General features: G+C 31.0%; 1 protein-coding gene across 1 annotated transcript in view; it reads left to right on the forward strand.

Moving 5' to 3' along the window:
• LOC124358953 (antichymotrypsin-2-like) overlaps positions 1-7,581 on the forward strand; it is a 45,152-nt gene extending 37,571 nt beyond the window's left edge. Inside the window, 1 exon segment of the mRNA XM_046811238.1 lies at positions 7,365-7,581. Coding sequence (XP_046667194.1) covers positions 7,365-7,507 — 143 coding nt within the window. The 3' untranslated portion in view covers positions 7,508-7,581.
• The last annotated feature ends 7,065 nt before the right edge of the window (positions 7,582-14,646 follow it).

The raw sequence follows: 14,646 nt of genomic DNA on the forward strand, positions 1-14,646 counted from the left end.
ATTTAATAGTAGTATATTTCATTTAGAACAAGCGGTTAATGATTTTGAGTTACATTACAAAATTCTAGAATATACTCACTAAATGTCTGTCCCAAAAATTACTCGCAAGTAATAAAACAACAGTCACCTCTACCTAATTTTGTCAAAGTTGTCATTTGTGTTTGGTACCTGGTAACGGTTACTAAAACCCAATGGATGGACATTTTCACAAGACTTTTGTTTTTTACTCAGGTGGAGGGGATGATGACTATAGGTCTCAAATTGGATATTTTCACTATACACTACCATTTTTCTATTTTTTTTTTACTTTAAAAATATTCTCCTGAAAAATGTTTATTAAAAAAATTGATGAATGAGTTTTATAAACCAAAAAAGTGAATATTATAGACATTTATATATGTTAATAATATTGTATTTCTTGTGATTTAGAACTTTTTCAGTTTCAGTTATTAGTAATATTTGAATATTATTTTTGCAAATGTTTATTTTGAATAGTGTACGGCTTTCGATAAATAGGTATTCTGTTCAATTGCATATCTCCTTCCTCTGCTGTTCAATCATTGATTGTCGACAGTAGCTAATATCATATACAATGTAATAGATGTGTGTGACTGATTATTTTTGTCCATTTACCTAATTTTAGTAATTGCTGCAAATTTTATTATGTTGTCACTACTATCATAATCTTTTAATTTTCTAGATTGTTGATGAGCTTTTTAATAAATTATCTGTCGTCTTCTATACATTTTAGACATTTCAATCCCTCAAACCATTTGGTTTGAAAAAAATCCATTCCATATGCCATGTTTATTTTTAACCTCCTACACGAGACAAAACATGCCCTCCCATTGTTTGATGTAACTGTACAACTTTTTTGAGAGTTTTAATAAGAAAAATAGATTATCTCCTCAATTTAATGCAGAGTGACTTTCCCTTTTCATCAAATCAATAAGTGGAATGCAGGTTCAAACCCAACAGAGAACTTAAAGATTCCATGAATACCTCATTTCATCATTGGCATCTTTTTAGGAAGAAGTTATTAAAACGTTTGTCCGTTAGTATAATAAAGTCCCAATTTTCATAGCAAATTGTTTAAAAGGTATGAACCTAAATCAAGGAATTACTATTATTCTATAAATACAGTGATTTTATAGTCTATTGGGCATTTAAAAAATCACTATCAATCATATTTCAATGTTTACATTTTATATGTTAACATGTTCACGACGACATGTACCCCATCGGGTACATGAGATCTTTCACAACTGCCATCGTGTACCCAACCGGATACCAGGCTTTTGTAAAGTGCATTGTGTGCCCAATAGAGGGTACACATTGCTATGCATTTCATTATTGTGTTTTTATTGTTTGCCTGCCTTGGTGGTTTGTTAAATTTGATCCTGCGCTTAAATAAATACCTCAGATTATCGTGTACCCCATCAGGCACACAATTGCTTTGTAGGTAACCCTTATGGTACACGGAGAAAAAAAGTAATAAAATAATTATTTCGTGCAAAATTGCGAAGACTATATACTTTTCTCGTTATACTCAGATGTATGATGTAAAAATCTGATTATGGTTTTTTGGCATTATTATTGAAAAATTCGATGGCAAATAAAGAATTCTGGAAAAACGCTGACGTTGTGAACGTGTTATGTAATTTGTTTGGACCACATATGGTAAAAATGGATTGTTTGTATTTTGGTGACTGGCAGTGCTTAGACAAACACAAATACAGGAATAGGTGGTAGGGAGATAGAATTCTCATGAAATTTCATTTTATAACAGCTGGAGAGGGAGGGTCTGGAAACAAATATTTCAACTGCAATACAAAATAACAATTTTGGATTGTTAAAATACTTTGTTGTACAATATATTGAATATGATTGTATATTTAACGCCATAGAAGAAGAAAAAGATTAATTCAAATTGTACATATTTTATTATTTTGATAAGTTAAATGTAAATCATATATCCTAATTGACTTATATCTAAAAGCATCAGTGAATCAATTCTTCTTTTATGATTTTGATTTATGGAAGATTTTGTTACTTGCAATAGACGTAACTTTTTTATTTGTTTACATTTACTTTTGTAATGTTATGTATATGAGTTTATAATTTACATTAAATTTTAGTAGATGGCGATTTAAAGATATGTAATAGTAGAAGATTTTACTAAAAATATAAAATAAAATTACTTTTGAAACTAGTATAGGTTTTCTATTTCCAAAATAATGTTATATTTTACACTCAACACAATGGTTATGTCTGCATGTGCTAAAATTATGTTTGTAATTAAATTAATATAATAATTAGTTATATGTTTTTATTTTAAAAGAATCGCTAAAGCTGTCAACAATTATAAACTATTTTTATTTAAAACCCTTCTATTGTTATGTGTTGTCAGGAACATAAATCTTTTATAAAATCTAACAATGATTTGTTGGTTGACAAAAATGTGATGTTTTAGGAGTACAAGTAATGGGTTTGTCTGCTGTCATATATCGTTCCATTAGATTCCGAGCCGATTTTCCTTTTGTCTATTACCTAATTCGTAGAGAGAATGGATTATTGCTATTAAGAGGAAAGCTGCAAACACCAACACAGATTTAACAAGACATCATACCATTTATTCGCAAACATTTCAAATAAAACTATTTAAAACATCAGAGTGTTTTGTTTACAAATTTTGTTTAGCTGTAAGTCACTCACCGGTCAAATAAACAAAATTTTTATAACCGGAGTTGTTTTAACTCATTCACTAGTCCTACTAAACCATTTTTGTTAATTTAATATAAAATAAATATTGACACTTTAATAGCAAATATGGAGGTTACTTTGTCTAGTTCTGTTCACCGATGGCTGTTTCAGTTTGTTACTTAGTGCAGTCATTGAAGCATTATTGCTCCGAATTTTTTTACTGTGAACCGAATTACATACAATTTTGGAATTAGGTTCACATTACCCTTAACTTCAAAAGTGAAAATGATTTGAACTCCGCAACCACCCTGGGGGAGGTTGCCACCCCTTCTCGGGGGTGGATTTATTTTTTTCAAAATAACCTCGGATATCGATAGAAGGCCTAATTTTAAGCAAAAAATCATCTATAACGTTTTTTGAAAAATCCAATAATTTTCAAGTTATTGGCAATTGAAAATTCACAATTTTTTCACTTTTTTCATTGTTTTTTTGCAAATATGTCCAAAAATATACGTTTTATCGAAAATTTGATAAAGAACACAATTGTAGCAGGTAAAACGATGAACAATTTGGTTTTTTATAAAGTATTCTAAGTGCAATATTAAGCTAGATATTAAAAATAAAAGCCGTTTTATTTATTTTGTCTGAAATTTAATCGATGTGGTCAATGCCATCTAGCGGCGAGCAGATGCATTTTAGGCATTCTAATAAAAAATAGTTTTGTAGTGAGTGCTTGAAATAAGCTTTAAAATGAGCACTATTAAAAGTCTTTTGCACGTAAAATAAGTGAGCTGTATTGCAAATAAGAGGAGCATCTAATGTTTTTTCTTTTAAATCAATGGGTTTCATAAGTGCCATTTCCACCAAAATTAAAATTAATCGTATTCCGCCTAGAATCAACTTTATTATGAAGAGTTTGATAGATTGTATCAGTTTGGCTGCTTCAGGACACGTATTTTTAAAAAAAAGTCATGATTAAAAAAAAATTCAAATTTTTTAAAATATCTCAAAAATGACGACATATACGTATAAAAGTGTAGGTATGAAAAATGTAGGTATATATCTGACAAACAATTTGGATTTTTTAATTTTTCTGTGAAACAAAAATTGCCGGAAATATGATTGTTTAAAGAGTGCGTGGCAGCGCAATCACAGCCTCTCTTAAGCCCTTTAACCCTTCACCGTTTGAGAAAAAGGTTTTTTACTATATATTGCAATGAAGGGTGTTGTAGCTCTCCTAATTACCTTTACAATGGTTTTTTATAAATTGTGATAGCATGAAAATTTAAGGAGTTTATGGTCCAAAAACTTATTATATTTTTTCTACTTAGTAACTGAAAATTTCGGACTGTGAATATTTGGAGCAATGTGAAAGTACGCAGTATAACAGAGATCCAAAACTATTGTAATGTGTATATATATATATATATATATATATATATACATAATATAGCTCATATATTTTGGAAACGTAGGCATGAATACATACAACGTTCTTATATGTATATATAACACATTTGAGTGAATTTTATATAATTTGTAAATATTTCATTCAATAAATGGCAATTTTTTACCCTAAATTAAATTATTTTTAAATATGTAATCATATATATTAATTTACTGTATTAATTTAGGGGTAGTTTTAAGGGCAGAAAAGCTTAAGAATATGATAATCATTTTCGAGAGTGTGGAATAATATTTAAATCCTTTTCATTTTATCAAAAAAAATTTTTTATACATTTTTTTATCAAGGGGTGGTTTTCAAGGGTTGAAAAGGGATTAAAAATTTGATAATTATTATAGAGAATATAAAATATTACTTACTATATACTTTTTGTATACTTTCTTAATTTTTGTTTGACAGAAAAATAAAAAAATCCAAATTGTTTGTCAGAAATATACATCTTTTATGTCATACCAAAGTATTTTTTTTGTAATTTTTTCAATTTAGGGGTTGTTTGCAAGGGTTGTAAGATTTTCAAATGGTTGAAAACGATTTTAATATGAGTTAATTGTGTTAGAAAACACTTTACAATTTCACCACTTACTATTAAACATGTTTTCTAGCGATAAAATGGCTCAATGTCGATTTTTCCATTAAGGGGTTGTTTACACCCCTTAAAAATAATAGGCGGAGTTCAGATCACTTTCACTTTTGAAGTTAAGGGTAAGATGAGCCTAATTCCAAAATTTCATGCAAATCGGTTCACAGTAAAAAAATTCGGAGGTAAGACCGTATTTTTCGCTTCAATGACTGCACTAACTTCAGTTCTTGAGTTCTTATCTAGAAAGATTTTATCAATCATCAATCACTAGTTTTGTAATTAAAACCACTGTATTATTCATGAAACTAGTAGTTTTAGATTAACATAATATTTTGTTACGGTGAAGGAAACAGGATTTTTCCGGACATTTGCCATCGTTCAGTGGAACAAGAAATCAGTAACACTACGTTTCGAGATCTGCAATCTGATCTCTTCTTCAGGTAAAGAACTAACCTAATACATAATTAGGTTAAAATAAACAAATCTTACCAAAGCGTTGTGGCACGCCTTAGTCAGGAATCACAACCTACATGTTGTTTGTCATATTCACTAACTCTATAAACATGCACTTAATAAAAAACTATACAAAACACTAATCATTAAAGTGTTTTAAGTGATTAAAAAGTTTTATTAAGTGCATGTTTATAGAGTTAGTGAATATGACAAACAACATGTAGGTTGTGATTCCTGACTAAGGCGTGCCACAACGCTTTGGTAAGATTTGTTTATTTTAACCTAGTTTGTAATTATGTATTAGGTTAGTTCTTTACCTGAAGAAGAGATCAGATTGCAGATCTCGAAACGTAGTGTTACTGATTTCTTGTTCCACTGAACGATGGCAAATGTCCGGAAAAATCCAGTTTCCTTCACAATCCTTCCATCGTCAAAAATAACCTTCAAACAAAGAATTTTGTTACTGTCATAAATAATCTTTGTTTTATATTGATAAGGTTTAGTACTACTCTTAGAAATTAATAAATGCAGGAAAAAATTAAATGACTTACGTATGACTCCAATGTCAGAATTGTGGGTTTTGTACTTTTAGGCAAAAGAATCATTTATATAATTTTGAAAAATGGAAAGTAATCTAATAATTATTAAATTTGAAATTATCAATAAAAGGTGAGCATATTAGATGGGATGATCGAAGGGTCAATTGGGATCTGCTACGATGATTTGAAGGTCTGTCCGATTATAATTTGTAATTTAATTAAAGATTGTTATCGAGAAAACGGTGGCACAAATTGATAGTGGACTAAATTACATAAAAATACAATTAAATACTAACAATGTGTTTATGTTTTTTTAAATATGCAATATGGAAAAGAGGTAACTTCTAGCATATACATTAAATGAATTAATCAGGATTAAAAAGTTATGTGTGTTATATTCTATAATAAAAACGTAGAATAATTTTGGTCTGCTGGATCATTGTTAATTAGCTGTCAATTAAAATAATTACAAACGGAATGATGTGTGATTCGGATACTGTATGGGTAAATTGGTAATGGTACAAATAATTATTATTGATTATATAGATCTACATTATAAAATGAGTATTCTCAAATCTAGGGTACTCGTTTAGTTATTAATATTTTATGAATTATAAATCAATAGGTAGTTTAAAAGTCAATAAAATAGTGTGGCAATATTTTTATATATATCTTTATTTATTGAACGACTATGTTGTAAATAACTGAAATTGTCAATTACCAATCAATTTAATATTATATGTTTTTGTTTGCAATATAACGGAGGTCGTTGTGGCACAGAAGTATTTAATTAATTTGAATTGTCAGTTAGTTTGTACTTATTCTGTGCAGTTATGGAGTAGGTTAGTGGATAACATGTTCATGTGAATATAGCAAAATCTTACGTGAAGTTTTGATTTCTGGATAATGGAATTCATAAATTAATCTTCTGATGTGTCAAATGAAGGGTAATATTTCATGAATTATGGTAACTCAATTTTAGTTCGGTTACAAACTGCATGAGATTATGCTTAAATTTTACTGTTTAATCATTTGAAGAACAGACAATTTTCAATATTGCAGCCAGGAATGAAATGAAAATAATTAATGGAAAAAATGCTTAAAATTGTCTAGGCAGTAAAAGACATCAAAGTTATATGACGATGTTCTGAAATTACGTGAAATGTTGCATCCATTTTTTAATGTGGGATTTTGACAAAATCATATAACAAGGTACATCTTATTTCTAACTATCTAACCTTGTTTGATTATTTTACTTTTGCCTTGATTTGTTTACTGTCAATGCCTGTAATTGTAACATCGAAGATCAGCCCTGTAGTAATTGTAAAATTGAAGATCAATTCCCATAATTACTATAACAACTAAGTATGATGCCCATAATTATAACATCAAACATTTATTCTCGTAATATAGAATTGACGATCAGTTCTCATAATTAAAATACCAATATTTAATAATCAGAATAAACATAATGATCTACTTAAAAACCAAGTAATTTAATCTATTTTAATTAATGATTTATGCTTATCGTTTGGGTTTTTATTGGTGTGATTTTCGCATGAAGCATTTCCTATTAAAAAAATTAATAGAGAATGTAGAATTGATTCTACTGTGGTTTTCACAGGCATCATTGCGGTTTCCTACTCTTTGGAGGTCTCCCCTTATACCCTTTTCCGAGCTGATCGTCCGTTCACTTTTTACCTCATTGGAGGAGGTGGAGCCGTGTTGTTCAATGGCCGATTTCAACAACCAAATGGACAGGAGTAACTTTATGTGTAATCCGAATTGTGTAGAGTCTCTTATCATTAGAAACTTCTCTAAGTAAACCGTCTTCAAAATGATGTCTTTGTTTTATTTCAAATAACTCAAAATCTACTATTATAACCTAAATGGATCTTCTAATCAATTTGATATGCTCTATTTAACTTTTTACCCAATTCAAGATATATGGAGCAGAAATGATTGTTTTCAGTTTTGTATAAAGAATTTTTACACCTTATTAAAAAATATAAACTTATGGTCCAAAAATAGAGAATTCTGGAATTAATTCTACTGTGGTTTTCACAGGCATCATTACAGTTATTGATTCTTTGGAGGTCTCCCCTTATATCCTTTTCCGAGCTGATCGTCCTTTCACTTTTTACCTCATTGGAGGAGGTGGAGCCGTGTTGTTCAATGGCCGATTTCAACAACCAAATGGACAGGAGTAACTTTATGTGTAATCCGAATTGTGTAGAGTCCTCTTATCATTTAGAAATTTCTCTAAGTAAACCGTCTTCAAAATGATGTCTTTGTTTTATTTCGAATAACTCAAAATCTACTATTATAACCTAAATGGATCTTCTAATCAATTTGATATGCCCTATTTAACTTTTTACCCTATTCAAGATATATAGAACCTCACAGGAGGAGGTGGATCCGTGTTGTTCAGTGGCCGATTTCAAGAACCAAACGGACCGGAGTAACTTTATGGTGTAATCCGAATTGTGTAGATTCTCTTATCATTTAGAAAATTCTCTCAGTAAACAATCTTCAAAATAATGTATTTTGTTTTATTTCAAATAACTCAAAATCTACTATTATGACCTAAATGAATCTTCTAATCAATTTACTCTACTATATTTAACATTTTACCCAATTCAAGATATACAAGACAGAAATTGTTTTCTGTTTTGTATAAAGAATTTTTACACCTTATTAAAAATATAAATTTGTGATCCAAAAATAGAGGATGTAGAATTGATTCTACTGGTTTTCACAGGCATCATTGCAGTTAACTACTCTTTGGAGATCTCCCCTTATATCCCTTTCCGAGCAGATCGTCCGTTCACTTTTTACCTCATTGGAGGAGGTGGAGCCGTGTTGTTCAATGGCCGATTTCAGCAACCAAACGGACAGGAGTGACTTTATGTATAATCAGAATTGTGTAGTCTCTTATCATGTAGAAACTTCTCTAAGTAAACCATCTTCAAAATGATGTCTTTGTTTTATTTCGAATAACTCAAAATCTACTATTATAACCTAAATGGATCTTCTAATCAAGTTGATATGCTCTATTTAACTTTTTACCCTATTCAAGATATACGGAATAGAAATGATTGTTTTCTGTTTTGTACAAAGAATTTTTACGCCTTATCAAAAATATAAACTTGTTGTCCAAAAAAATTCAACTTCAACTTTGTTTATTAAACCTGTAAACTTAGCTACTAGCCAGATATTCTGTATATTTGTAATCTGCTAATACCCCCAGATTTCTTTTCCCCAGCTTTTGAATATTTCACTTTGTTACAAAAAAAAAAAAAAAACATTAAAACGGAATCTTTTTAATGATTTTTGTATTTTTACATATTAAAATGTATAGAAAAATTAAACATGGAATTTTCCAAATTCAAAAATATTTTTTTGAATGAAACACTTTGAAGCGTGAAGTGTTTTAAATTGAAGGTCACAATTCTTGAAATAATATAACTGTAAAAATGTTCAGTAATAACGTAAAACACAGGAACAAGATAACGCACAGATCTCGTGAACAGCACTGGTCGCCCTCACCATGCGGGAAATCCCGCAAGACGCACCAGTCTGCAGGTCAGATTGGCGTTCAGTTGCTATGACAACCAGTTTCGGATCGGTAACGGGTAGCCGAGAACAATGAATCGAGCGCAGTCGTTGTCTGAGGTCCGGACATCATTCTACCTCATGCTATCGGCAGTTTTACGAACTATATTTTAAGAACAAAAAATAATAACTTCGTTTGCGAGATTTACCGTAATACGCGTGAAGCGTCATTTTCACCGCGCGAGATTTCCCGTAATACGCGTGGTAAGGGTTAAGTGTTGGTAAATTTTTTAGATACACTAGTAATATGTTTTATTGTAGTCCTTATATTCAGGCTTCACCAACAATTTTATGGTTAAAAGGAAGAGCCAATAGGAAAGCCAGCATTAATATTATTTAATGATAGGGTCGGCAGGGAGTGTATTATACTTCATACCTCATGGGAAAAACTTTACTTTCATCCCTGGGAGAAGAGCTCAGAGCTCTTTTCGATACTTCATGACACAAGCTTCCAAATAATACCATGCATGACTGTATTTTCAAACTTTTACAAATGGCAAGTAGTGTATTTGCCCCATCAAATTGAGGGCTGTACAAAACTGAACAACTTTCCTAATTAAAGTTAATTATGCAACAATTAAACTATATTTATGGGTTCAGAGTGGAACTTAACATTGTCTCTTTTTAAGTGGTTAGTAAATTAAGAGGCTAAAAAAATTAAATAGTAACATGTATTTACTATGTTAATGTTGAACTTCGCATTTACATTTTCATCCCTTATAATTTTAAAAATGGGTTACAAATTTCATTTTACTTTCAACGCTTATACAGCCAATTTATTGTAAGACCAATGCACTGTAAAAATAATGCAAAGTTAGGGGTTCCTTAATGGTGCATCATTATGCCTTCTCATTATTACATCTGAAGAAGAAAGTGAAAAAGTTACATAGTGAATAACATATAAGTAATATAACTTACAATTTTTGTGTTAAATATTTAATAACTGCTCTGATCTATAATCTACAACTGTCTCAATTAAGTATATTTCAAATCTATTGAGAAACTATGTTTTCTGAGGTGCATCTGTTATTACATCATAGTAACAAAACTGCATAGAGATAGATACACCAACACATGCTACACTTTATTTTACAAATATTTTGTCGGATTGAGCCAGAAGGGATATTTTACTTAGATCTTGATTTGTTTTCACTCCAGTTTTGGCATTTTCCTCATAAAATCACGAGCAAGAGATTAAAAAAAAGTTATATGCAAGTTAATATATTACGATATTTCTGATTTTTAACTTCTTACTTATCTTTCTTACCAGCTTTCTTACCAGCCTTCTCACCACATTACCACTCACAATCATATTACTGTTCAAGCACGCTTCAATCTGTATTTTGCTTTAACTCAATGTCAATGCCACAACTTGAATTCGAGGATTCTCTGGCAGTGCTGTATTTCCTGATGTCTAAGGAAGCAATGCTTACAGGGATCTCACTCGTTGTTAAATCTTTGAACATCAACCGACAACGCTTCAAGGCAGATCATCCATTCCTCTTCTACCTGATCTCAAATAGAGGAAGTATTGTGTTGTTCACTGGGCAGATTCAGCTTGCCCACACACTTGCAATAAACAATGCAATGTTTGAGGCATATTATTATGATAAGATGGGCTACACTAGATTTTCTCATATAATATGTAACCATCAGCTTTACTGAACAGTGATTTGTTGTATATTTTGTGCATAAATAAGGTTTCTAATAAACACGTTTATAGTAGAAAAAGTGTTTTCTTTGATCAACCTTAAAAGATATCCCAGCCTTTTCTCTACGATAAAAATAATTTACGAGGACTGCCCAAAAATGAATAGTGTTTAGGCCTACTGCGACTGTTCCTCGAGCACTCGTGTGATCTTGACGTTAAATGTTCATATACTCAGTAGGCATTCAGCCATGGGTGTGTGTCCTCCTACTTTGCTCTTTGTGACATGTGCTTAAACAGAAAGTCCTGACCATTTTGAGGTTCATTTTTTGATCAAGCTTTGATGGCAAAAATCCAAAAACAAATTGATGTTTATTGCCAGCTTTGAAATTTATATGACCGAGGCAATGACAACACAAATGTTTACAAAAACTACAGTGGTAGGCCTAGCTTTGTAACCCATGAACTGGTAATAAAAACCTACATTTGTAAAAAATCATCGTTTCACGATTACAGAACTTTCGGATAGTTTCCCACACATTGCGCAGGGTTTGTTTGGTGCTTGAAAATGTGGTGGAAAACTTTAATTCACAAATTCAGTACAAGGTGGGTTTTGAAAGTTGTAATGTAAAAAAGAGTCTATCTGTGGCACTGGCTTTTCCAAAAATTACAACAATAACTGTAGCAAAGTTCTCAACCAATGAATGCAATAGTATCGACTATTATGAAATAACTGATGATGAAATTTGAGTGAAGCATGTTAACTGTGAAAAAAACAATGTGTCTTGATGGGAAGGTACACACTAACACTCCCATGCCAGTGGCTGAAATTGCAGATGGCAAATTTCCACAGAGGTAATATTGAAATACTTGTGCTATTGAAGAAACAGGATTTTTCCGGATTTTTGCCATTGTTCAGTGATACAAAAAAATCAGTAACACTCCGTTTCGAGATTTGCAATCTGATCTCTTCACTTATGCTACGGTATGACCAGTTCCTCAATTTCAGTTAAGTAGAAAATAGTTTGAAAACTTACCTTTGAAATGTATATAATAAAATTTGGTTTTTAATCTTTAAAATTTTTATTTCAGAATGACTATAACTTCCTAGACAGGCCTTGTATAGTGTGATACAATAGTCAATAGTTAAGTCCATTAGCCATTTTCTTGTGAACGAACAGGATTTTTCTGAATATTTGCTATTGTTCAATCATACAAGAAATAATTGTATGTCACTGATTTCTTGTATCACTGAACAGAGGCAAATGTCCGGAAAAATTTGTTTCCTTTGCAATCCTTCTATCTCCAAAACAAACTTAGCATTGCCAAATACATAGAAAAGGATAAAAAATGCATAAGGTTCTTGAAAAGGAATTAAAAAATTAAGTTATTTCAAGCTTCAGTAACACAAATTTTAAACATCTAAGTTATCTTGTTCAAAAGTTATTAACAGATACAAAAGTCAGAAATCTGATTTTTATCATCAACTAGTGAGAGAAACTCCATAAATACTCACTAACGAAACTTCATAGTGGTACAAATAGTTATGAGTAAACTTTAAAGGCGCAACACAAGATTTTGTAATTCATTCATTAACTGTAAAATTTTCTTCTACACACGAACCAAGTTCACTTGTGTCTGGAAAACCATGCAAATAATATATAGAATGTCCCAAAACTGTCTACCAACCTTTGCAGGTCTTATTCCTGGACCAAAGACAAAACAAAATATGATATTAATTTTTTTTAATTCAATAATTACCTAAACAGCCACCATTTTGTATATTGCGCTTTACTGTTTTAATCTAAGAACACCTTGTAATAAGTTGAAATTGGATATAATGCTTTATAACCCTAAGTCCTAATTCCAAAATAATCTATAATCTTTTTCAAACTGGTGTTTCTTAAAAACTTTAAGGGTAAATATCTTAAAAACGACATATGATAAAAAGTTACAGTTACTACATTTTCTTAGACAATTTAATTACAAATACAACAATATAAAGTTTAAGAAAATGAGGGAATGAATAAGGAAAATAAAATGCTTTTAAAAAACTGAGAGGTAAACAATATCTACAGTTCCATACATTGTTTAAAGCACTGCTTGTGAGTCAGAACAATAAACTGTTTTAATTTTAACATACACACAATGACATTACATCCATTGAATTTTTAGTTGGCTTGTAATACTCTAGTAATAAATTTTTTAAATGGGATCTCGGTGGATCAGGCTGCATATAAACTGTAGGACTCATTTAGTTACCACTGTTAATTCTTGGTATACTTGCTAACAAATAGTTGATTTAACCAGTATCAATTTAGTAGTATCACTCATCTATCATTCATACTTGCACTAAAATATATAGATGGTATGCTGGCACTTTACAATGGTATATGGTGATCACTGTATCTCAAATGTTTTTCAATAGTTTAGTTTGGTTACCTTTTTTTAACAACTCATCTTAAAATTTTGCTAATTTGCTTGAGAACTAAAAATACTTGAATAGTAAAATACTCAACCAATGTCAAAGATTTTATTTTGTTCCTGTACATCCTGTTTGTAAATACTACAACATTATCGTTCTTCTTTGTCTTGTGTTAATGAGTCTTCCTTGAATTAACTTTTATTAAGTAATAAGACTCTTCAGATCAAAGGCATTCATTCTATAACTGACCTTCACTCATGTGCTGCAATGGCAACCATTGGGTAAATTTAGTGTAAACAAATATTTAGTTCCAAGCTTCTGGGGATATACAAATTACTGAGCTGCATGGTTAGTTTTTTGTATGACTAGTTCATAATTATTCACTATTATAAAATAATTTTTTTCAGTATTCTTAGAAACGCTGTCTGCTAACCCTGACTTGATCATATTCTACGCAACAAGGCCTTTCCTGTATTACCTGATCCACAGCAATCGAAGTTTGATCTTGTTTGGAGGAAGATTCCTCCAGCCTCTGGAGAACAGTCCCACCGCGAGGCCAGTTGCTTCACAAGAAGATAGTATTGTCTTTGAAGACAAATTCTTGAATAACCAGCCAGAACAAAAACCTAAACAACCAAATATGAACAAACAGGCTCCCACCACTCAGACTGTACAACAACAAAATCAACAAGGGCAACAGTCAAATCAACAATGGAAACAACCAAATCAACAGTCAACTCAGCAGTGGCAACAACAAAATCAACCGGGTCAACAGCAAACTCAGCAGTGGCAACAACAAAATCAACCGGGTCAACAGCAAACTCAACAATGGCAACAACCAAATCAACAAGGTCAACAGCCAACTCAACAATGGCAAAATCACAATCAACAAAACCCAAACGGACAACAAACTCAGAATTTTAACTCGCAACGTTTCTACACACAAAATCCTTACCAACCTAACCAAGCAGTATATTACCCTCAGGTTGTCTACACTGGTCAACCGGGATACCCACAACCAGTTCCTCAACAACATTATCAAAACCAAGATGCAGTACAAAATTACCAACAAGGCTATAACACATGGAATCCTTAGTACTAATAAAATTCCGTATGATGGTGTTATTCAATGAGAAGTGGATCAAGCTTCTTAAAAAAATTTGATTTGTTAAGCTTTATTTAACTGTGATTTATTTAAACATTTAAAAAATATTGAAT

Source organism: Homalodisca vitripennis, chromosome 4, assembly GCF_021130785.1.
Source record: "Homalodisca vitripennis isolate AUS2020 chromosome 4, UT_GWSS_2.1, whole genome shotgun sequence".
NCBI classification, from domain to species: Eukaryota; Metazoa; Arthropoda; class Insecta; order Hemiptera; family Cicadellidae; genus Homalodisca; species Homalodisca vitripennis.